We start from the raw sequence: 24,015 nt of genomic DNA on the forward strand, positions 1-24,015 counted from the left end.
TGGCTGTCTCCTGTTTATCACCTGGTCATCACCTGGTCAGAGGCTCATAATGGATTTGACGCAGGTGAGTGTTTGACTCAGTCTTTTCCTCCTCCATCACCTCATCCCTCCCCCTCCTCACCCTCCATCTCCCCCTGCCTCCCCCAGCTGCTGCTCGGCCTCACCCTCCTGCTCTCCTCGGTGTGGAGATGTACGATGAGCCGCTGTCTTAAGAAGCATGAACTGAAGGACGTTGCGGAGAAGAGGCTGCACTACCCTCAACTTATGGATGTGAGCCCTGAAGCGGCGGCAGCGGCCGACTCCGAGTTCTCCTGCCCGGTGCAGCTGTACAATCAGCAGCCTGTGGAGCTCAGTGACCGGTCCGTGTCCCCCTGGAGATACGTGTGAGTACAGATCTTCATCCAGAGGTCTTCATCAACCTGTAGGGAATCACTCAGAAGCTTCTCTCGTGAAAGATTCCATCACTTTCCTCTCTGACTGAACCCGGGTCAGATTGTTGGGAATTACCTGTTTAATATTTAACAGTGTTCTGGATTTTACACTCGTGTGAATCAGGGGTTTTTCTTTATGAAGGCCGCTGTTAGAAAGTTTAAATTCCCCGTTTAGAACTGATGACAATAGCATGAAATAAAATCTCTGAAAGAAACAGGTGAAAGAGTTGAAGGTCTATTTTCCTCCGCTGCTGCTTTTCTGCTTCATCACAGTTTTATTCATATTTCCTTTATTATTTGAGATGTTGGAGTAAATCTGCAAATTAATGCATTTAGTGAAATAACTGACACAGTAAATCTGATCACATTCAAAATACAAATACAAATCCCAGTGAACTGCATCGTGTTGACTGTCGTTATATATGAGAGCAAAATACTTTGAATTCCACAGGTTGATAAAGACGATGTAAGTAATAAATAAAGCAATGGAGTAAAAAGTTCAATATTTGAGAAAAGTTGACTTTGGAAAAGTTGTGAGAGTGAGGAGTGAAATAAACGTTATATTTAAATAGTTAAAAGACTGATTTATAGATAGTTATATAAAGAAAATTATTTTTAGCATTTAAACTCTGTGACATCTTCATGTTGTCATGTGTATCCGGGTAGAATAGCGGGGTAACATCGCGGGGCCGCGCAAAACGCCTGCGTGTGATGCAATTAAGCGGTGCAAAAAGTCTGACGTCACTCAGCTGCCTCACAGTGATGAGTAAGTGCGCGTGCACGCTCCTCACGTGTTGCATTGACATGTCCACTGAGCTGCGGTGACGCGCAAGTGTTACTGAGCCCCGAGGGGAAGTCCCGTCACGGTCCAGAGCCTGATCACACTCTCTCTCTCTCTCTCTCTCTCTCTCTTTCGCTTTCGCTCTCTCTCTCTCTCTATATATATATATATTCCGTCTATTTAGGATCAATCTATCTCTACTGATCTTTGCAATCCATTACAATCAAATGTTTTTATTCGTCTTCTCCCTGAAGCTCATTGTAACTTTAAAGGTTTAAAGTTGTTATGTTATAATCAGCTGTTGACAGACTCTTCTTGTTGCTCTGCAGGAGGAAAACCATGAAGGATCACTTCCCCCACGAGTACGCCGAGGCCCAGTGCCTGTGTTCAGGCTGCATCCTGATCCAGGGCCAGAATCCTCCCCAGGAGAGTCATGACTATAACTCGGTCCCCGTGCTGCAGAGCCGCGGCTTCCTGAAGAGGGAGCTCTGCAGCGGGGGGGAGAAATACCACCTGAAGCTTGTCACCGTGCAGGTCGCTGTGGGCTGCACCTGCGCCAGGGCCAAGTCCTCCTAGGAGCTTCCACGAAGAACCACCACACTCGGCCCTCACCCTGAACGCCACACTCGGCCCTCACCCTGAACGCCACACTCGGTCCTGACCCTGAACGCCACACTCGACCCTGACCCTGAACGCCACACTCGGTCCTGACCCTGAACGCCACACTCGGTCCTGACCCTGAACGCCACACTCGGTCCTGACCCTGAACACAACACTCAGTCCTGACCCTGAACACAACACTCGGTCCTGACCCTGAACACAACACTCGGTCCTGACCCTGAACGCCACACTCGGTCCTGACCCTGAACGCCACACTCGGTCCTGACCCTGAACACAACACTCAGTCCTGACCCTGAACACAACACTCGGTCCTGACCCTGAACACAACACTCGGTCCTGACCCTGAACGCCACACTCGGTCCTGACCCTGAACACAACACTCGGTCCTGACCCTGAACACAACACTCGGTCCTGACCCTGAACGCCACACTCGGTCCTGACCCTGAACACAACATTACTCTATATTTATTTAAAGCCACCAAGTTCTCTCAGGGGTCGGACGTCCTGCTGTGATTGGTGGACGCACACCGACCTCCACATGCAGCTGGAGGTCAAATGCATGTTATTTATTATCAATTACAAAGTGATGATGTTGTAGGTCCTTTTGGACCAGTATCCTCTGGTTTACTGCTCCTGTAAACTGGGAAACATTTTATCATGCACTTCATATTGATGAACTCGTCATTGAAGAAAATTGCTATTGTATAGTTCTATTGAACTAATAATTTAACAGCTAATATTTTAATAATAATTTATTTGTTTTGTACTTGTTGGAGCAGCTGAAGGTTAAACATGCTCATGAATTGATGAGGATTTATATTTATTAATGTTTCTCATCCTGTTGGTTTGGTCCCAGTGGGACTTTGAGAATGTGAAGCTTCTTTGAAGCAGAAGGAATAAAAATGTTGCTTATTTAAGAAACTGTGTTGTCACTGCTTGTTCCTCTTTTTGTTGGGGGGAGGGGGGCTGAAGAGGCTGAATTCTGGGGGGAGTCGGGTTTTCTTTTAAAACGAGTCATTTTGTAGAATTAGAACCTTCTTTTGTTTATACATTAAAACTTTGCTTTAAAAACAAAACAGATGTTTTCCATTTCACAATTCAGAGCAGCTACTTAGTAAAACCAGATTATTCTATCGTCTGATCCGAGAAGAAAAAACACACAAAAGATTTTATACAGAATTCAAAAGCCAAACCACGACGGTATTAATGTATATTTATTACATTTTTTTACAAAGTGTCCACACATTAAAACTGACGAGGATTATGGATTTTAGGTTTTAAGGTAACAAACGTTTCTTCTGGCGGAGAGAAAAAGCTACTTCAGTTCATTTATGTGGCAAACTTCTTCTGCCGGACAGGAGCAGGCAGCTGAGACATGATGTCCAGCAGGGGGCGCTCCACTACCACCAGAGACAGGTCCTCCAGTAGACTCACACACAGGAGATGCTGAGGGACAACGTGGGACATCGTTAAGTAAAACAAATCATTTAACAGACGACTCCACTCCACAACCTCAAGTGAAGCCAAATGATCCTCACACGTGAGCAGCCATCTTGTCCTGAGAGTGAGGACCAGGGGCTGAAGACCTCCTGTGTGCCGACGTACCTGGAAGTTCTTACTGATCTTGAAGGCGTGGCTGTGCTGGGCCCTCTCGGCCTCGGGGAGACTCCTCAGCATCATCTGGTTGTAGAGCGCACTCTTCGCCTCAGGGAGCGGCTGCAACAGGAAACAGAAACAACACATCCTGTTTCACTCATCCATCTTTTACTGAAGTACACAACACACTGATAAACTCACTGCTGCACCTCGATGTGTCTGTGGAGCTGAAAACTAAATCATGTGACTGTTGTTGTGTAAAGTCATATTTATACAAAAGAATTTATACAGGAAAAGTTAACATGTGAATCTTGTTTGGCTCAGGACTGCCCTCCTGTGGCAAAGGGAGGTGTTCCTAATAAAGCGCTCACGTACCAGACTCTGGTCGATGATGCAGAACATGAAGGTGTCGTGCAGGATGATGTGAGCCGGGCTCCGGGGGTTGAAGGTGACGTGGGTGACGGGCGTGTCCCGCTGCAGCCACAGAGAGTGGAGCCCTTGTCTCTGCAGCTTCCGGCTCCACTCGGTGTATTCCTTCTGCCCCAGGGAGAACTCAAAGATCTGCACACACACAGACACACACACTGTCATGAGACCTGGGGAGTGTGCGTTTGACTTGAGCTGTGACAGGTTGTTGCCGTTATTCACAGTGTGTTTACCTGCTGGTCGGCGTGCACGCTGACGAGGTTGCTGGTCACAGGGTTGATGCCGATCGCAGTGGGACAGGAGCGGAAGACTGGCACCGTGCAGTGAAGCTGTGAACACACACAAACACACACACACACAGGAGTTCTTCACTGACTCTTCACGGGTTAAACCTGACAGAGGCTAACGACAGTAAGCGGAGAGCCACCTTCATGGTGTGCAGGTTGTAGACGTGGACCTCACAGGCCGTGTTGGCGGTGGCGAGCCACTTCCCGTCCTCGCTGGCGACCAGCAGGTGGACCGGCTGCCGGGAGCCTGCAGATCAGACAGAGGCCGTTACACACTGAGCAGGGAGACGCTGCAGGGATCAGTGAGTCGGTCATCGACTCACCGGACTTGGGCTTCAGGGTGGAAAGGTGTTTGCACTCCGACTGGTTGAGGGCGACCACCACGACGGAGGAGTGGCTGGAGGAGGCAAAGAGTTTGGAGGAGTCGGGGGAGAAGCAGAGCCGGTGCACGGAGCAAAGGCTCTTGGGTAATTTGGACACCTGGAAAGAGACGGATGAGTGAGATTCATGTTTTAGTGAGACACTCAATCTTTGACTGTTTCTCTGTTAAGTCAACGGACACAGAGAAGTTTGTAAAGTCAAAGCAGCAGCTTGATTGAGGAGAGTCTGGTGCAGTGAGGGGCACGGACCTTGGTGATGCTGATGTTGTTGTCGTGGTACTGGATTCTGTAGAGACGGACGCTGGAGACGGTGGAGTAGGACATCCAGCCGCCGCACGGGGACAAGGCGCTGCAGCAGATCTGATCGTCTCCCTGCGGACGTCCCAACACACAACCAGCTTCACGTTTCAATGGTCTCTCAACGACAGGAAGTGACCTCACTGAGGAGAACTTAGACGTGTGAGCTCCTGCTCGTGATGCTTTAACTTAAACACGAGTGTTTAATGGAAGTTTAACGATTCACAGAAACAACCAAGCTATGTTCAGTTCACATTACACACACACACACACACACACACACACCTTCCGCTTGAGGTGGATCAGTTTCTCTGGTTTCCTCTTCACAGGCAGACTGTCACCAGCTCGTCCTGTAAACAATTAATACACAACAACAACGATTCAGTCAGACACACCCGACTCATTACCTCTCGTTCATCAGGTATATTCTTCTGTGTGTGCGTGTGTGTGTGTGATTGTGATTGTGTGTGTGTGATTGTGTGTGTGTTTCCCTCACCGTGGCCTTCTCCCTCTCCTAATCTCCACAGCTCTAAATGTTCAGGGAACTGGAAAAGCAGCAGACCTGCTTTCTTTGCACAACAAACCAGACTCCTCTGCACGGACGGGAAGAAGAAAACCAGTCTCATAAACATGAAGAGATGCAAATAATAATATTTAAACATTTCTTCTTATAGTAATAAAGAACAGGAGCTGGACTCACGTGAGGAAAAGCTATTTTGCGCAGTGATGACTCCATGGTGTTCTTCTCCACCTTGTCCAGCAGGGGTCGCACTACCAGCTGGGTGTCCATACCTGAGGTCATGAGAACACAGGTTTATTATTTTAACAGGCTGTAGTGGTTTTACACATCAAACAGGAAACCTCAGGTTAAACACCGACCTCCAGAAACCACGGCCGTCTCTGTGTGGACCAGCGCCCTCACATCATGCGAGTGGTTTTTAAAGGTCCTGGTTCGGACCCACTCTTTGTCCTGCTGGGCCACGGTGGAGGACAGGAACTGGAACTGGATGATGGTGCCCTCCGATGTCCCGGCGATAACACTGTCCTCCTCCTGTTCAGCAAAGTTCAACATGGTTTATTCTGCCGGGTCGTGAACATAGAGAAGTTTCTGGAAGTCGTAAGCTTCAGTCCCACGTTTACCTTTGAAACAGCGAGAGCCAGGACGTCCCACTTAGAAACCAGGTGAGTCCTGACCAGCGTCCCCGTGTGTCCGTCCCAGATCTGGACTTTTCCCGCGGAGTCGCCGCTGATGATCGTGCGGTCGGACAAGAAGAGGACGCTCCACACCACCACCTCCTGGCTCTTGGACGTCCCGACACCTCTGTCCACCAGGAGTCTGTGTGTGGCTCGGCCTGAAGGTTCAGAAGACAAGAGAATCAAGTTTCATCTGTAAGAACCATGAGAGCAAACCAGTTTGTCTCATGGGGATTATCCACTGTTTGTACTGCTGACAGTGAGCGCCCCCTGCTGGATCACCAAGGCAGATGTGTATTTTCAGTAGAACAGGTCATGAGTTGTGTGAATAAAAAGTGTCACTTCAGGATCTTCTCACCTGTTTCAGCATCAAAGATTCGGATCATGTCCATCAGACCAGCAGCGATCAGAGAACCGGTCGGGTGCCAGGACAGAGATACAATACGTCCTGGAAGATCACACAAGGTTCAAATGATAAGGAAGACACACACATACACAACTGTAGACAAAGAGACGGAGTGATGTGGTATTAAGAAACATCCCTGAACCAGATGCTTCTCACCTTTCTGCCGGTCCAGGTTCCTCTGAAACTGAATCTTCTTCTCTAGAATCTCAAACATCTTCACCGTCCCGTCCTCACACCCGGCCTGACACAGAAAAACATTCACTCTGTTAAAACCCAAGCAAGCACTGGTCCTCTGTGGAGGACGTTGAGCAAAATCGAATATCAGATCCAGAGGGGCCTCGACTGACCGCCAGCAGGGATCCCTGGCTGTTGGCGCTGATGGTCCAGACCGGTCCCCCGTACGCCTCCACGGTGTATCTGGGCTTCAGGTTCTCCAGGTCGTACTCCGTGATCTCCCCATTCAGACCAGCAGCGAACAGACGCTGGCCCACCCAGCACAGAGCCTCCACCGTCCGGCCGTCCTGACCTGGGATCACCTGGGCACCAGGAACACATCATCTTATTAGTGTGGAGATGATACATCCAGTTCTCAGGCTGCCTTCAGACCTGGTGTTTAAACAGCTGGTCTCAGATCTGTTCACACCTGGTATTACAAGATGTCCTACATATGTCTCATGTTATGAATGTACATGTTCTTAATCACGTGTGTTGATGAGTTCGGTTCCTCCTCACATCACAACCTGGAGCTCTGACGCCTCCTCGCTGCGTTTTGACATCTCACAACAAAACCTCTGGACACGATCATCTCGCTAAGTTAAGATCGAACCAACTCAGAGTTACACTGAACTCCTTTAACAGAGACAACAGCTCAATGTTTCCTTGCTGATCTGCAGAGGTGCACAGGAAAGTGACCCTGATATGAAACCCTGTGATTTAAACCTGCAGCTCCCTGGAGGAGCTGGTTCCTGGAGACCTGGAGCTCCTCTCTGTGTGACCCCTCAGCCTCCAGGTGGCCGTGTGACCCCGGGCAGAAGGTGCCCGGCCCCTCGGAGCTTTTACCTTCTCCTGGAAGTAGTTGTCGTTGAAGTTGAAGAGCTCCACGGCTCCGTCGGCCCGGGCCAGGGCCAGCCGCTCCGAGCCGCTGTTGAAGGCCATGGCCCGGACCGCAGCGGGCGTGTGGTCGAAGAATCGAACACGATGAACCGTGAACTCGCCCATGTCTCACTGCGGGGCGAGGAAACAGAGAAACGGGTCAAACACGTGGAAACGCGTTCAGAACACATGTAAACACGCGTCTTCCCCCGCGAGTCCAACCGGAACCTCCGGTAAACACGCGGAGCTTTGACTTCCTGGTTCAGAAACGTCAACAACAGTAAAAATCGGATGAAAACGCAACGAACCGTTTGTTTTCTGTGACTTCTTGACGCAGTTTAATCCACAAACCAGAAAAACATCAGGAACCACGTTGAGCAGATCTGACCCGGAAATGATCGACCGGCGACGGGAAACGGAAACACGTCGGTGCAGTGACGCAGCTGGCGGGAAACGCTGTTCTATTGACATCTGAGCTGGTTCGATGTTGTTGAAGCTGCAGAATTAGTTTAATTTAACAAAGTTGAGTTAAATATTAACATTCACATTAATATAAACATCCAGCGACGTCACTTACCTTCAGGACAATGGTTCAAATCGTCATCAGGTAAGAACAGAGAATTAACTTCATTTTAAGTTCTGTTAAACTTGATTCGCAGCAACTCACAGGAAAACTGCTCTAATTTAAATGTTATATATTATTTTCAGGATATGTTCTCAGCATCATATCAGAGTAAAAACTGAACATTTGTCCACGTGGTTCTTTTTAATAAAGATTTAGAGTAAATAATTTAAAACACAGTGAATTAGAATCATGTAGAAACGTGTCAGCAACTAAATACAACAGAACACGTGGGAGCCACAATAAAACAAGTTAAACAGAAAAACAGAAACAAGATTATACGGATTTATTCAGTTTTTAGTTTGAGTGGAAACAGAAGATTGAAGGTTGAGATACAAACTATATTTATGAGTTAAAACTAACACAAGATCATGGTTAAATTAAAGTTTTTATTATATGGTAAATATTTAGCACTTTGGTCAATTTTCGCTGATGTTTGAGAATGTCTTTCAATGTAATTAAATAAATAAATATCTTTTACTCATTACTTATATTACTTTTATAAAATGTATGTGGAACATTTGTCCAGGAATCAATCATAACAACTTACAAAAGAAAGATAAAACAAAAGATATTACAAATAATAATAAAATAAACTTTAAAAATGTTTCAGATATCAATGTATAATTCTCTTTGCATTGGTCGGTTTGACCTTTTTAATATTTCTGATAAGTTGAGACGAGTAATTCTTATTGTATTCAACCAATATTTATATATGTAGTATATTAGAGATTCAGTGTTTTGTCCTCTATCATTACTCTGAACTGGTTCGATTTGAGAGAAGAGTCTTTATATTATTTATTAAAGTAGTGATAAGTACTGAACCTTGTATAAAACGTGTAGTTTCCACCTTCACGACTCTCCTGAGGTGAAACTAAATGAATCCTGGACCAGTTCTCGTGTCCTCTCATGAGGAGGCTCCTCTGTTCCCTGTGCTGAAGGAACCACTGAAGAACCTTCTCTTAGTGTTGACCTCCACCAGCTGCTAGCATCCCAGCTTCTTCAGTTCATTTCCCTCAGTAAAGAGTCGTCAGAGAGAATCGATCACAGCCGCCTGCCTCCTCTCTTCAGAACGAAGCCTCTCTAGATGGTGTAGCTGATGTGTGTGTGTGTGTGTGTGTGTGTGTGTGTGTGTGTGTGTGTGTGTGTGTGTGTGTGTGTGTGTGTGTGTGTGTGTGTGTGTGTGTGTGTGTGTGTGTGTGTGTGTGTGTGTGTGTGTGTGTGTGTGTGTGTGTGTGTGTGTGTGTGTGTGTGTGTGTGTGTGTGTGTGTGTGTGTTCTCCGTCAGAGGCAGTGTGGACGGCAGCAGTCCTCCGGAGTGGCTGCTGGTGGAGCTTCAGGGAGAGATGGTGTCCAGACACAACTCCGGCCTGGCAGGAAATGTGATGGGAGACCTGCTCTACACCAAAGAGGTCAAGAGAATAAGGAAAATGTTGCTTTTCAGATTCTAAACTGGGCAAATTTCTGCCTCCACCCCTTCAAGCTGGAGGCGTTTCTGAATTCTCCTTTCTTACATGATAGATTCACCAATCTGTGATGAAAGTAATCGATGCAGTCGCTCTACATGTCTGTCTTTGGTTTCTGACTCTTATGAATCGAAGTTTTGACCCCCTGATGGAACAGAATCATTTTACTTTGAAGGTTTTGTGTTCCTCTCTCCACCAGGGGGTGCCAGTGCTGATCGTGGGACATCACATCCTGTACGGGAAGCAGGTCAAACTGGAGAAAGTCTTCGCGGTCCTCTCAAAGCGTTCTGACCCCGAGCAGGACGGAGGCGAGGACGATGTCTCACAGGTTCCGATGGAGACGGACCAGCAGGGCTCCGGCTCCAAGTCGTACCACGTGACAGCCGTCATCAAACGGAAACTGATCTTCAAGACTCGCCCCAAACCCATCATCACCAATGTGCCCAAGAAGGTGTAGAGTCACAGGGTCAGAGGTCAAGAGACTGGACCCTATGACCTTCATGGAACTGATCAGGACTGAACCCTGTGTTGACCTCTGACCTGATTCCAACGAGAGACTTTTAAAGAGACTCGGACAAGTTTACTGAGATTCTTGGAGAATCAAAAGCTGTTTGAAAGGTTTGAAAAGAAATTATTCTAAATAAATTTGTTATAAAACAAAGAATTCCACAGGACGAATTGATAAATTGTTATATAGTTGTTATATTTTCATTTGCTTTTGTTTCTTGCGTCTGTTCATTTGCAGGATTTCACAAAAACTACACAATCAATTACCACGGAACTTGGTGAGAGGATGTGGGAGGAGTCAGAAATCATGTATTACATTTTCTCTTTAACATTTTGGGACTTTTTTTTCAACATTGTCCTTATTTCCTCAGCGAAACATTACGGGTATCTTGTAGAAATAATCTGAAATATTCAGAGAACTGATACAAGTGTGTGTAATTTGGTGCAAAAAAATCACAAAAAGGCCATTGGAAGTCTTGGAATGGAAAAACATAAATACAACAAAATGTGCGTCAGTCCAACAGATGAAGGAGATCTGCTCACCTCTGTTTCTGCTGCTTCCAGACCAGTAGAGTAAATGTTTGATCATTGAGGTTCTGTTTCCTAACAGCTCAGTCAAGGTGATTAATAAACATCAGGGATATAAATCACAGGCTGCACAGGCCCCCCCCCACCCCGTCCCTCCACATCACAACATTATACATGACGGAGTCCTATAATAAAAATGTTTCATTTTGGCATTAAAGTAAATCTGAGGATTCAAACTATATTGTTGTAAGTGATGGCACAGATGAAAAAAAACAAGAAATATATATAATCTTCTTTCAAATGAGCAAAAGCATCATAATTTCCTTTCAGTATAAAACACTCCAGGTTCCTTTCAGATTATTGATCAGACCGAACAGCTCAGAGAACGTTTGGTTATGAACATTAATAAAAACGTGACCCAGTCAGATTCAGTGGCCTCCAGCAGTTTTCACAGTGTGTGTGTTTTTGTTTGCACGAGGGCGACGCCCACGTCGAGGTGAAACACCCGCAGGTAAAAAAAGAAAAGAGTTCACATGGTGAGTGAATGGAGTGATTCACTGAGCTGCTGCACACACACACACACACACACACACACACCCTGGAGCATGTTAGTCCAGCCTAGGAGCACGTTGTTAAACGCTCAGTCATCATCAGAGGAACAGAGACTTGTGTGTTTTCACTCTGTGACAGAATGTCGCTTTTCATTCGCTACTTCTGTGAAGACGTCTTCACTCGGATCAGATGAAACCAGGTTCAGGTTCTGCTGCTGGGAAACCAGAGGGTTCGGGTTCATCAGGCAGAAACATGTCATCACGTGTGGGACAGAGGGTCGACACACACCACGTGTCAGGATGAAGTGTTGAGCTGCAGCGTTATGTTAATTCTTCTGAACCTGGACTTGCTCCTCACAGCTGCAGTTCACAGATGAGAAGGAGCTCTGTGTCGATGCTCCGTGTGAAAGAGACTTTAACTGAGGTTTATGAGATCAGTTGATTTACAGCAGAACAGAAACAGGTCAGAGGTCAGACTGACTGGTGTGTGCTGTGGCCCAGTGGTTTAGATTCAGAGCATGTATTTGTAACGGTCCACAGAGCACACACCTCCACTGTCCCCCGGCATTAACACACGCCTCATAGCTGAACACATATTACATCAGCTCAGCTACACAGTGGTGTTAGTTGCTGGTTTAACTTTATTTGTTTCTGTGCAAATTACAAACACTCACATTGTAGATTTCAGTCCTCGAACCAAGTTGGATATTTTATTCCCTGGAAATAAAATAAACTTCCAGTTGTTTCTTTATAATCTTTTTCAGTTTGGTATCAAAGTTTAGTTTCACGGGTGAAAGGTTTCATTCTCCTGTCGTCAGATTTATAACAAACTGTACGAGCTTCAACTGAAACTGATCCAAATCCTAAAACTACTTAAAATGGTAAAACATTGACATTCTACTCCCATTAATTATTCAGAATGTATTTCTGTCCATGAATTTTAATCTAGTGAACTAAAGATATCGTCACAATATGCAAACAGCTTCAGGAGAAATGTCAATGCAGCCATAAAAATTCAAATCATGGAGACGTTCCCTGTTTGGTATGAATGGACGGATTGTGTCTAAAACAGAATGACTTTTTAATGACTTAGGAAAATTCCGATATCCTGTGATCCGCAGAGAGAGAAGCAGGAAATCAAGACTCGTGATCTGTGGCTTCGCTGCTCGACCAACGTTTAATGCTCCGAGTGATTCCTCGTGAAGAGTTCAAGTTCAAACGTTCACACCCGGCTCAAAGTCACGATTAACGGCTGTGATGATGCTCACATGTAAGATTAAAAAAAGTTGAGTCTGATCTGAAATCAGGTGAAACTCAGAGAGGTCATACAGCCACCTGTCAGTAGGGGGAGCTGCAGCCCGACTCCCAGCGTCCTTGTGCGTTCGGGCCTGACAGTGGAATCAAACGTCCGATCAAAGAATCCTCTTTGGTTTTCAGTCTGTACTCGTGTTGATGTGATGAACGAACAAACGTCCAGTGAAGACGACAGAGTCCAGTAGTAAAACTTTACTGTCACAGGAACATCATTTGGCAACTTTACAATATATAAAATGACCGTAGGCAGTTCAAATGAAATCGCTGAATGAAACTACGCCCCCCGATGGTGAACAGGGAGATGACCACGTCTGTACAGCAATAAGTTACAGGCTTGACACTGCTCAACAGCACCACAGATTCCCCCCTGCAGGTCAGAACTGTTCAGATTGTCGGGTAGATCCCAGCTGCTCCACGAAGACACGGCAGCAGCAGATGATTGTGCTAGTCACATGACGCAGCGTCACATCCAGGAAGTGACGGAACCCAGAACCCCCCCCCCCCCCCCCCCCCACACACACACTCTGCGTCTCCGCGGAGTCGCTAACCGTCGTTAAACGTACATCTAAGGAAACGCTTTGTTTCACAGAACATCTTCATACAGAGCTCACATGGGAATATTTACGTAAACCACAGACTGTAAATAAAGACGAGACAACAGCTCTCAAGATTGAGACAAAAACCATCTTGATCGCCCCCTGGTGGCTGGCTGCAGTACAGGTCGAACACCCCACCTCCTCCATGTTAGCAGATGTAAAAAAATAAATGGTTTCTGTTATTTCAGTTCGTTCTTATCACACTGATGTTTGTTCGAGTGTTTCTGACCAGTTTGGTTTAATTTTGTTATTTGAAGATATAAACACCGGAGGAAGCGTCTTGATTGACAGCTGAGACTGACTCACGATTGGTCGAGATCACTCCTGCACAGACACTGGCTACAAATCACAGCACCAAAACAAAATGGCAGCGCCCACACGTGAAATATTTTGGCTTTGTTTTTGGACAGTAGCAGGAAGTGGAAACTGCAGAACGATGTTTTATTTGTGTAGAAGATGAAACTAGTTGATTGGACTCGAGCTCATGTGTCGGTACTTTGGACATCGGCTCAGACTCTGTCTCTAAAGGACGCCACCCGGGCCCGTGTCCAGGATGTTTGGGCTTCGGGAGGAAGTGGAGACGTGTCGTCCATCTTTCTTTACAGTCATTGGTTGGAAGTTGCTGTCACCGTTCCTGCTCGGCATGTTCTGTTTCCAGACATGTGATATATAAAGGATTTGAAAGTAATGTAATGAGTAGAGTAACTCATTACTTCAGTACAGAACGCTAACGGCCTGGTTCAGTGTGTAAAGAGTAACTGACTGGATATCGCTTCTATCAGTAAACGCCTGAACGTTTCCTTCAGTCTTTTCCTTTTTCTGATCGTCTCTGTAGCTTTGTAAGGATTTGTCCTGAAGCACAAGGATCAATACACATTTAATATGTTTTTAACTCAAACCAACACAAGTTTGCCTCAAGATGAAATTCACATCTATTCATTTACACTCAGTCAAGTCTTGATTTGCTTTAAACGTCTGAACCTGAAGTTCCCTCGTCCCTCTGGAATTCAGCTGCTGGGACGAATCTGCATCTGTGTTTATTATTGTTTCTCATTATTTATCACATTTCATTTTTCTTTTCTAAAATGAAGAACATTAAAACGAGTCAGAACGACCTCTTTGTCTCTTATTTTGTCACTTTTCCTGCTTTTGTATTTCTTGAGAGCAGAATGCTGCCCCCCCCCCCCTCAGCTGCCTCCACAGGTAACCTCCACCCATCATGTTCTTCTGAGCATCCTATCATCACCTTCTAACCTGGTTCAGGTCCGTTTGGTTTGGTTGTTTAAAGTGAAGCACCATTGAGGACAATACAAGTGGGAGCAGTGTGGGCATCGTCTCTCCGTCTCCCGGTTCGATTCCTGCTGCTCAGATTTCAGATTCACATCTTTGTAGCACCAGTGAAGAAGAAGTGACGGCGGCTGATTGGCTGGTTCACAGCTCATCGCTCCAGCAGTGCACGGGTGGACGGAGACCTCACTGGAGTCACACTGCAGTGAGTCCTGGTCCCAGCAGTCTCTCGGGTGAAGGGTTTACGCCTCCGCATACGCAAGGTGGTACTGCTCCTCCCTCTTGTTGCAGCGTTTGGCCACGATGGCGAGGTAGAGCACCAGCAGAACGACCCAGTAGCAGGCGTAGAGGATCGTCCCTGTTATCAACAAGGCTTTCTCTGTCTCGCTGAAGGGCTCCTGTGTTTCGCAGTAGATGGTGTAGACTACACCTCCGAGCAGCACCAGCGCCCACACCGTGACGGGCACGGCGCCAATCAGGTTCACAACGATCTTCCGGCGGCCTGAGGTGCCCCACCCCGCCTTGTTGATGGTGAGCAGGGCGAATATTTTGGCAGGGAGCAAGCTGGACATGTAGACCAGAGAGTAGAGCGACATGAAGATCATGACCAGGCTGCCGCGCAGGAAACAGGCGTAGGTGGCCTTCACCATCCCAACCAGCTGCACCGTCAGTAGAAAGAGAAGGATGTTCCAGAGCCGTCCGCGGTAGAAGAGGTGGATGACGGTGGCCACCAGGAAGAAGGGGAAGAAGCCGGTGACCACCGACTCGTAGGTCATCCAGAGGCTGTGCTTGTGGAACCACAGGGCGTTGTAGAGCCACTCGCGGAAGTAGGACTTGCTCCATCGGGTCTGCTGGTTGAGCCAACGCAGATACTGAGTGGGCGTCTCCGTCTGGCACTGCGACCGCGCCGTGAACTTGGTCTTGTAGCCGAAGCTGAGCACCCGGTTGGTGAGGTGGCGGTCGTCGCCGAAGCTGCACTTGGAGCCGAGGAAGGTCTGGTGGTACCAGGGCTCCAGGAAGCGCTGGAGCAAAGAGTTCCTGTACATCCCCAGGGGGCCGCTGATGCACTGGACACATCCGAAGTAGGACTGGCAGGCCCGCTCGATGTTGAAGGCCATCCAGTAGCGCACGCTGCTGAGGAAGGAGATCCACGAGTCGTACTTGTTGAGGATCTGGAGGAAGGAGAAGCAGAGAGGAGGAGGAAGTCAGAACCAATCCAGAGGGATGTGGGCGGTTTAGAGATAAATGGAGATAAATCTATTTCACCTGCACGTCTCCACCGACTCCTCCCACCATCGCATCTTCCTCCAGGATCTTCAGCATCTCTATGGTACATGCTGGATCCAAGACTGTGTCCGAGTCACACACCTGGAGAAAACACACAACGACAAACACACAGGGTAACAATACTAACACACACACACACACACACAGTCTCATTCACAGGCCTCGGTCACGTTTAGGCCTCAGGTGCATCACTGCTGTAAATCCATGACAGAAATGAAAGGCTGCTGACAGAGATCCCAGCTGGTTCACTGTGGGGGGATTTGACCTTTGACCCACTGTAAAGGGTCAGAGGTCGTGCAACAGCTGGAGGAACGAGCGGGTCATCCAGCGAGGATCCATGAGTTTGGAATGTGAAGAACTAAACTCTTCATATGGTCAGAGTTGATTTACTTTAGATGACATCAGACGAACGCTCTGGACGACTTCTATAACCTCACATTCATATTCATATTCATACAGATTAAATTAAATAAAGTTATGATTGTCATAACACAGCAGCACAGACACAGACCAGATATCAAATCAGCGTGAGGATGAATACAAATCTGTTTCCTCTCCAGACTTTGTGTGATGTGATTATTTTTGTCTGCAGCCGCTCACACACTCAGTTTTATTAATGCTTAATGGAAAAGTTTTGTTGCCGACTCACAAAACTCTGTGAACTATCACGACAGAGAAAAACTCTGAAGACGACGCTTGGACGTTTAGTTTCTACTCAGATCAAAGCTGCTACCGTGAAATGTCATCGGTGGTCACCAGGGGGCACTGTGGGTAAACAAGGTGTCCACACAAAGAGGTAACTGGTTGCAGTATATATAAAAACGTTGCCTCCCCCACGTTAGCAGATGGGAGACGAAATTAAAAAGAACACGTTACATAAATGTTTGTTAAAGATGTTTTCTTGCTCAAGTGTTTTTCAAATTTGGCTTTAACGAGGCGATATGTCATGATTGACAGCTGAGACTGAACACATGAAATCAACCTCATGACATCATCATTATAATAGTTTAATAATTAATTGATAAGTAAATTGAAGTTCATGTGCAGTCCGTGTTCCAGAAACCTAGTTATGGAATTATTCTAAACCAATGCACACCATGAAGTCCCTTTGTTTCCCAGTGTGCAACATTTACAGTCTCCACAGAGAATTCACAGAATCCAAGATGGAAACAGGCCATCGACAGCAGAGCGGTTTATACATTAGAGAACAAACAAACAGGCAGATGGTGCAGCTCCATGTGTTCAACTCCCTCAGTGTTTGTCTTTGTAGAAGAAAAGTGGAGTCGTGATGAAAAGTGGAGTTTGTCGGCTCACGTGAATCTGAACGTTTATTCAACTTGATTTCTAATTCACTTCTGAGAGAACGGATCAAAACAGAAATCACTGCATCTGTGGAATTTCTGAATTTATACATCCTGTAATCCATCTATCTAGCTATCTATCTATCCATCCATCTATCCATCTATCTATCTATCCATCTATCTACATTTCTATTCTCTCTCTCTCTCTCTCTCTCTCTCTCTCTCTCTCTCTCTCTCTCTCTCTCTCTCTCTCTCTCTCTCTCTCTCTCTCTCTCTCTCTCTCTCTCTCTCTCTCTCTCTCTCTCTCTCTCTCTCTCTCTCTCTCTCTCTCTCTCTCTCTCTCTCTCTCTCTCTCTCTCTCTCTCTCTCTCTCTTCTCACCTGCATGTAGTCCACACTGTCTCCCAGCGCTTTAAAGGCCGTGTACATCACCTCTCGTTTCCCCCCCCACTCCTGCATGACGCAGGAGTATCGACAGCCTCTGACCAGCCGAGCGACTCGGGCCGCCTCCTCCATGTGCACGGTGCTCCTCCCCCCCCCGCTGACGCCTCCTCCTCCGCTCCCGTCGCTGTGGTAGTTGCCCTTCCACACCAGACTGCCCGCCTGGTCCGCTCCCCCCATCACCTCCTGGAAAATGTCCATCATGTATCGGTCCTCGGGTCGATTCCCATCCACCACCAGCACCACCTTGAGGCCGGGGAAGGAGATCCGACGGATGCTGCGCAGGCACTTCCTCAGGTAGTCCGGGTCCTCCTGGAAGGCGGCGATGCAGAGGGCCACGGAGCGGCGGAGGTGCTGAGGCCGAGCGGGGCTCCTCATCCTCCGGTGCTCCAGGAAGGCGAAGAGGCTCTGGAGGAAGAGGTGGAGGGAGAGGAAGGCGCCGTACAGGCCAAACGAAAGGTGGTGCTGCTCAGTGTGGATGAACTGGTAACCTTTGAATCAAAGACACGCGGGGAGATGAGTTTTAAAAACATGAGCGTCACTTGTTTTAATTCTCATAAACATCCTTCATGTCTGTGTTAACCTGTGACGTAGGCCAGCAGGATGGTGAAGAGGACCACCGCGGCAAAGAGGGTGGTCACCACGATGTTCAGCGTGTTCCTGCAGCGGGAGGGCATCTGCAGGAGGAGGTGGAGGAGGAGGAGGAGAGAATCAGAGAGGAAGAGGAGCCAGCTCTCTCCTTAGTGCAGCATTAGACACCACAGATCATCACAAACAATCCTAAGATGGTTTAAATCATAATCACATCGATTCCACTTTATACAAATAACTAAGTTAATGGCAGGGTTCCTCAGGGCTCTGTACTCGGCCCAATTCTATTTACCTCACTCATGCTTCCATTAGGAAATATCAGGAAACATCAGACATTATTTAAGGATTTTCTCTTGGTAGTTTTTCCTCACTTGAGGCTTAATGGAGGATGTTGCATCTTCCTAAGTTTTGGAAACAAGTAGAACTTCCCACGTGAGGAGGCTGAGCTCGTTATCCAGAACAGCAACGGTCCAGGATCAACACAGACAGGTTACACATGGCATGTGAGACGAGAGCCTGTGGACTCAGGAAGCTTGTAACTCCTCAATGGTTGACCCAAGTGTCATTTCCTGTTTTGCTTTTTTTTTCACTGTAAAACATTTCATCAGCCTCGGACGACTGAAAACACACCAGCCACTGACATCATGGAGAAACAGCTCGAGAGGCAACACACACACGTTCACACCAACTGATTCATCTGTCATAGCTCAAGTTCTACTGCCGCTGCTGTTTCAGGAAGAAACTCTACAAATTACTTTTATTGAGGTTAAAGCACTGAAGCTGCTTTTGGACGTGAACTGAAGTCCAGACGTTTTCCTGAAGGGGCTGCATGTGAGGACGAGTCGGGAACTTTCCGGCCGCCCTCTGGGAAAGTGTCCGGGAAATATCTGAGTGGATCCTTGAGAGGAAGCAGGAAAACGTTTCAGGAGTCGAACACAGACTCCGAGCAAAAAGAAAAACTACATCCGAGAGGTTCTGGTGATAAGGGCCTGGAAGTTATCCGTCATGTTCTGGAAGTTATCCGTCATGTTACCGGAGTTTGTTTTTCACTTGCAACAAAATGCAGCAGCAGATTGTTTGAGTGATTCAGGAAGAAGTCCCGTGTTTTTATTAACTACCTCAGACATTCACGTTCTCACATCCAGCTCCTCTGGATCACTTTAATATCTGGACTTCAGTGCAGAACTAACTTGAGTTAAATGGGAGAACTTACAAACGAACACTTCCTGAACGTCTGTTCTCGTCTCCTTCCTCTCGTCTTCCTCCCTCAGCCCCCCCCCCCCCCCCCCCCCCCCTCCTCCCTCTCCCCAGGTTAATAGCTCTAAATAAAGGGCCGTCAGGATTTGGCCGGTGCTCAGGAGCAGTTGAACCAGAGGAACAATCCCGTCCTTTCATTAATGAAATTACCTCCTGCCCTCACCTGGCCCGGCCCAGGCAGCAGAGACAGACTGATGTTTATATCCGTGCACTCACATGTATCCAGAGCTCTGATGTGGATGTACAAATATACATTTACCGGCACAAACTCACTTTCCCCACGAATCTGCAGAGGAACTTTGATTCTCAGATTCTGACAGAAAAGGAGATTTAGTAAATTGACGGTTTGGGGATTTTTTTTTTGAGGGTTTGTTTTCATGTGTCATCTCATCAGTTATCGGTTTCCACTGACGGTATTTCATTACCACCGATAAGGAGGTTACACTTTCTCCCCGGTCCGTTTGTTTGATTACACAAAAGCTAGATTTCCAGGAAACTCTGTGAAAGATGGAACACGGGCCAAGAAAGAACCAGATCCAGGAATTGACTTTACTGATTTCTATGAGTGTGACCAATACAAATACAAATCTGGATCTCGTGGACTTGAAAGTTGGTTTCAACAGCTGTGCAGAAACAGGTTTTGCTGAAGAGTAGTTTTCGTTTTCTGTAATGTTGCAGGTTTTCCATTCATTCTCTCCCTGTCTGTTTTGGATTTCGTTTTCCCGGTAAAAACTTGATCTGTTCTGTTACTGTTTTAATTATAATTTAAATGGAATTATGTTTTATTGGCCTTGGTTGTAAAAAGTGTGTCCTCAGCTTCAGCCTCTACACAAAGGAGGACATTGGAAATAGGACAAGATGCTGAATGTCTCTTTGTAAAGGGAAGGTCCTCCCAACTAGATGGATGATGAATTGCCAAACCAGCAGCAGATGTCAAGGATCATAGTTTCAGATCACGAGCTGTGTCCCTGTGACAGTTACCGATTCAGCTTTTTGGAGTTTAAAAGGGAAATGTCTTTTCAGAACCACTGTCCCTGCTCCTCCAGACGATCTGCACCACTCTGTCAGTCGGCCTGTTTCTCTGGTAGAAGCATCGTCAGGGACATTTTGCAGTTTTTCCTGTTGGGATTTTGTGCCTCAGACAAAAGAGTCTCCGCTCGGTGTGAGACCTGCTGGAGTTTGGCAGCGGAGGCGATGTGGTCTGAACGCCCCGGGGCCACGGAGCAGATAACGAGTGGACAGTAGTGTGGACTCTTTGATTACAGGGCCACAGTCTCTGGAAGGGGTCGTTGTCATGTTGGGAGCTGGGATTAGTGAGGGACAGTTGGGGGGGGAGGGGGGTGCAGGAGCAATTAGGCCCCAGGTTACATCTCCCATTCTGCACCAGTGACTCCAGCACAGTGCGGGAAAAGTAGGTAGCACCTCTTACTGACGGAATAATCAACGCTTTATAATTTATAACGACAAATAACACGTTTACCTTGGTCATCGTAAAAAAAGTCCTCGTCGGTCCTGAAACCTGAAGCTGTCAAGTCTCCCCACAGATTCTCAGTGAATATTAAAGAGATGCCGGCTGCAACCAAGTCCGTGGACATGAGGTCCACGTGTCCTGGTCTAGATCAGGAAGCTGTCCAGGACCAGGTTGGCATTTCACAATCGGATCCAGGACACAGAAATATCCAAATTCCCACCAGGGCACAATACTTAATACTACAATAGAAAAGAAAAGAGTTATTCCAGAGTGAATCAACACCTCCAGGTTAAATCAGTGATAATATTCCCAGTGGTTCTCCGGAGTGGCAGAGCCTCATGGGAAGAGTTCCCTGCATCCATCAGACTGAATAAACTGAGGGTTCAGGTGAGGAGGAGGAGGAGGAGGAGGAGGAGGAGGAGGAGGAGGAGGAGGAGGAGGAGGAGGAGTCAGGGGTGTTGCTGAATGATGGTTTGGACTCGGGACAGAGGAGGGAGGGGAAGCGAGGGGGGGGGGGGGGGTGGAGGAAGATAGAAGACGTTAGGAAACAGGTCATGAAGGACACAAGGACTCATGTGTCATCACTACTTAACACAATAAAGATGGATGACACGTCTCCACTTTCTCCAACTTTCCAGGAATGAATAAGCCCCGCCCATATTGTATAATTATTGTGAATCAAGATGGACGACATGACGGCTCCCAAAAGTGAAGCCAACTCATCGTGATCGCCTCCTGGTGGCCGGCTGCACTTAGGGTATAAGCCCAACCTCCTCCATGTTAGCAGATGGGACACAGACCAAACAAAAAAGGTTAAAATATGAAAAATAAATGACAGCTGAGAGCAACTCATGTTTTTAGTATAAATCTAAATTATTTTCGTGTTTGATTTTGGGTTAATCTGAAACTATTCAGATTAGATTTGATTTGTTGTAATCCAATGGATTAGCTCGCGAATTTTAAAACAGTAACTGATGATGTCATCAGGACCCAATGGCGTCATGTTGACTATGTCCACAAGGAGTCCGTATGAACGCCGCCCTCTAGTTTCGACCTCAAAGATTCAGGAATGTTTGAGGACATGGAAGGTCATTTTAATTAGATGGTGAGTTGATAACTTGACCTTTTAGTTGTATAGTTTTTTTCTTCCTTGAATTTCCGTCAGTTGTGGAGAAAATCAAAGTTCAGACGGGCGGAGCTAATGATTCGCTGATCTGAGAGCTGCCTTAGAACCCTGGTCAAACCAGAGCAGGAGATAAAGAGGGAGAATCTTTATGGCTCATGGCAAAATGTTCTCATTTGTTAGAGGGAGAAAAGAGACAAGGGCTTGTTTTAATCTTCCTCACTTCACCTGATGCAGCCTGACAAACCTCAGCAGGTTTACACGAAGGACAAAGTCACTTTCTCCTCTTCCTCAGGTGCAGCTCGGCAGTGAAGCCACGGAAAAACCAAACAGGCCGAGCCTTTTCCTCCCGAGACGCCAGCAGACGACAAACAGCCGCAGCCGAGGCGCTCGTTTCCCAACCGTCACCGTCCAAGAGCAGCACATGGAGGAGACGCCAGAGGCAACACAGGCTCAATAGACACACACACACACACACACAGACAGACACACACACACACAACCACACACAACCACCTATTCTCCAGGTTTCACAGCTTCCATCAGCAGCAGATTTCTTTACCTTCTTCAGCCTCGTTAGACATTATTAAATAAAAAAGGTAGATTTTCTCTTCCTCACGCTCTCGTCTAACTCAACTCAAAGGTCACTTATTCCAAATTCAGTCAAACTTTCCGTTCGGTCGCTCCTGAGCACGTTCGTCTCTTGGTGAATAGTTTCATTCATTCTCTTCTCCCCCAGCCCTCACCTCATCCTGCAGCTTGACTCACACTTCAACCTGATCTTCACTCAGCCTCATCAGATCTTAATTCTAAACCTATTGTAGATATTGTCTCTTAGTGCAAAGCATGTCATTAAAGGCTTTACCTTCCTGAGCCAGTGGACCCTCCGTCTCGGTCTCCCCTCAGGTCTCAGGCAGCCTGGTGCGTCCGTCCAGCCCTGTCCCCTCCTCACACAGCACGCTCCTTGTTCCGTCCCCCTCCTTCCACCGGCTCACACTACATCTTTATTCCAGCTTGCTTAATTCAGGAGATGCCACATACAAATATACAGCCGGCAGCTTAAACCACCACCCTCCACCACTTCTCAGGGCCGGCCTCCCCGCCGTCTGCTCCTCCTCCTCCACCGCTGCCTCCTCCCTCGGTCCACCAGGACTGTCCCGGGGCATGAAGCCCCCCCGGCCTGTGATGTGATGAGGTGCTCAGCCAGCAGCTGATGCTGGAGCAGATTTACGTCTGTAGATCACAGGTTGGCGGCTCGCCTGCTCTCTGCCTCCGGTGCTCTCCATCCCGGCTCCTGATTTCCACCATGCGCCGGGGGTCACCGGCGCTGAAGGAGAAGATGGAGGGCCAGATCAGGCCGAGCTTGATCCCGTCCTTGTCTCTCAAGTGTGATTTCCTCTTCGTCCCCTGCAGTGAACCGTCCCCGGGTCTGGAGCCGCCTCTCCTCCTCTGTCCTGTGCTGCAGTGTCAGCAGCGCTCTGCATTTGAGTCTAAATCCTTCTCTCCCTCTCTCCTGCCTCGGCTGGCTGGCCGGGCATATCCAACACTGCTGAGCTGCTCCTCCACACCTCCTCTCTCTGTCTCCTTTAACCCCCCCTTTCTCCTCGCTCCCCTCCTCTCCCTCAGCACCCCACTTAGCTCCCTATCTCTCTGCAATGCAGCCGGCAGCCTCCCAACAAGCCCGGGGACTGTTTGACCAGAGCCCCCCTCTTTCCTCCTCTCCTCTACACCCGGCTCAAAGCATCCTTTATGGGGTTATTTACCTTCCCTCCCTCCCTCCCTCCCTCCCCCCCTCTCCTCCCCGGCTGAGCTGCTGACATCCTGCAGGTTCCACGGCCGTGCCGAGCTGGCAGCCTGAGACGAATCGCAGAACGCCCCTGGGAATCGATACGCGGCTGCCAGAGCCACTCAGACACATTTCATTGAAGTCAGTAATAAAAAGCACGTAACTCAAAACAAAAAGCTCTCAGGAGGAAACAAGCTGAAGACGCTCGTGGTCTCCTCCACCTTCTCCTCTGTGGCTCGCCGGCGGCCGTGACCTCTCAGGGCTTCGGCACACGTCCAGACTCTTACACCCCAGAGCAGGAAAGATGCAAAACTGCTGGATCTGACATTTCCCATGATGCAACATCATTTTTTAAATATGGAATGATGCTTCTGAAGA

At 47.6% G+C, this 24,015-nt stretch overlaps 4 protein-coding genes across 4 annotated transcripts; 2 read left to right on the forward strand and 2 right to left on the reverse strand.

Annotated features, from left to right (window-relative positions):
• Positions 1-49: 49 nt before the first annotated feature.
• On the forward strand, positions 50-1,925 carry il17c (interleukin 17c). The gene is made up of 3 exons (XM_062389642.1): positions 50-64; positions 157-383; positions 1,542-1,925. Exons 1-3 carry the CDS (start codon positions 50-52, stop codon positions 1,786-1,788), a joined length of 489 nt encoding a protein of 162 aa, XP_062245626.1. The 3' UTR covers positions 1,789-1,925.
• Positions 1,926-3,029: 1,104 nt separating this feature from the next.
• On the reverse strand, positions 3,030-7,963 carry utp4 (UTP4 small subunit processome component). Its single transcript, XM_062389103.1, has 17 exons — positions 7,820-7,963; positions 7,479-7,643; positions 6,767-6,955; positions 6,576-6,660; positions 6,372-6,461; positions 5,960-6,171; positions 5,699-5,870; positions 5,520-5,611; positions 5,316-5,412; positions 5,105-5,169; positions 4,772-4,894; positions 4,466-4,622; positions 4,283-4,389; positions 4,089-4,184; positions 3,805-3,990; positions 3,439-3,549; positions 3,030-3,279 (listed from the first exon to the last, which is right to left on the reverse strand). Exons 2-17 carry the CDS (start codon positions 7,635-7,637, stop codon positions 3,163-3,165), a joined length of 2,058 nt encoding a protein of 685 aa, XP_062245087.1. The 5' UTR covers positions 7,638-7,643; positions 7,820-7,963; the 3' UTR covers positions 3,030-3,162.
• Positions 7,964-7,965: 2 nt separating this feature from the next.
• chtf8 (CTF8, chromosome transmission fidelity factor 8 homolog (S. cerevisiae)) lies at positions 7,966-10,987 on the forward strand. Its single transcript, XM_062389208.1, has 3 exons — positions 7,966-8,118; positions 9,421-9,544; positions 9,798-10,987. Exons 1-3 carry the CDS (start codon positions 8,099-8,101, stop codon positions 10,053-10,055), a joined length of 402 nt encoding a protein of 133 aa, XP_062245192.1. The 5' UTR covers positions 7,966-8,098; the 3' UTR covers positions 10,056-10,987.
• Positions 10,988-13,016: 2,029 nt separating this feature from the next.
• On the reverse strand, positions 13,017-18,301 carry has3 (hyaluronan synthase 3). The gene is made up of 5 exons (XM_062389643.1): positions 18,293-18,301; positions 17,993-18,086; positions 17,350-17,900; positions 15,648-15,749; positions 13,017-15,553 (listed from the first exon to the last, which is right to left on the reverse strand). Exons 1-5 carry the CDS (start codon positions 18,299-18,301, stop codon positions 14,624-14,626), a joined length of 1,686 nt encoding a protein of 561 aa, XP_062245627.1. The 3' UTR covers positions 13,017-14,623.
• Positions 18,302-24,015: the final 5,714 nt, after the last annotated feature.

This window comes from Platichthys flesus, chromosome 6 (assembly GCF_949316205.1).
Source record: "Platichthys flesus chromosome 6, fPlaFle2.1, whole genome shotgun sequence".
NCBI lineage: Eukaryota > Metazoa > Chordata > Actinopteri > Pleuronectiformes > Pleuronectidae > Platichthys > Platichthys flesus.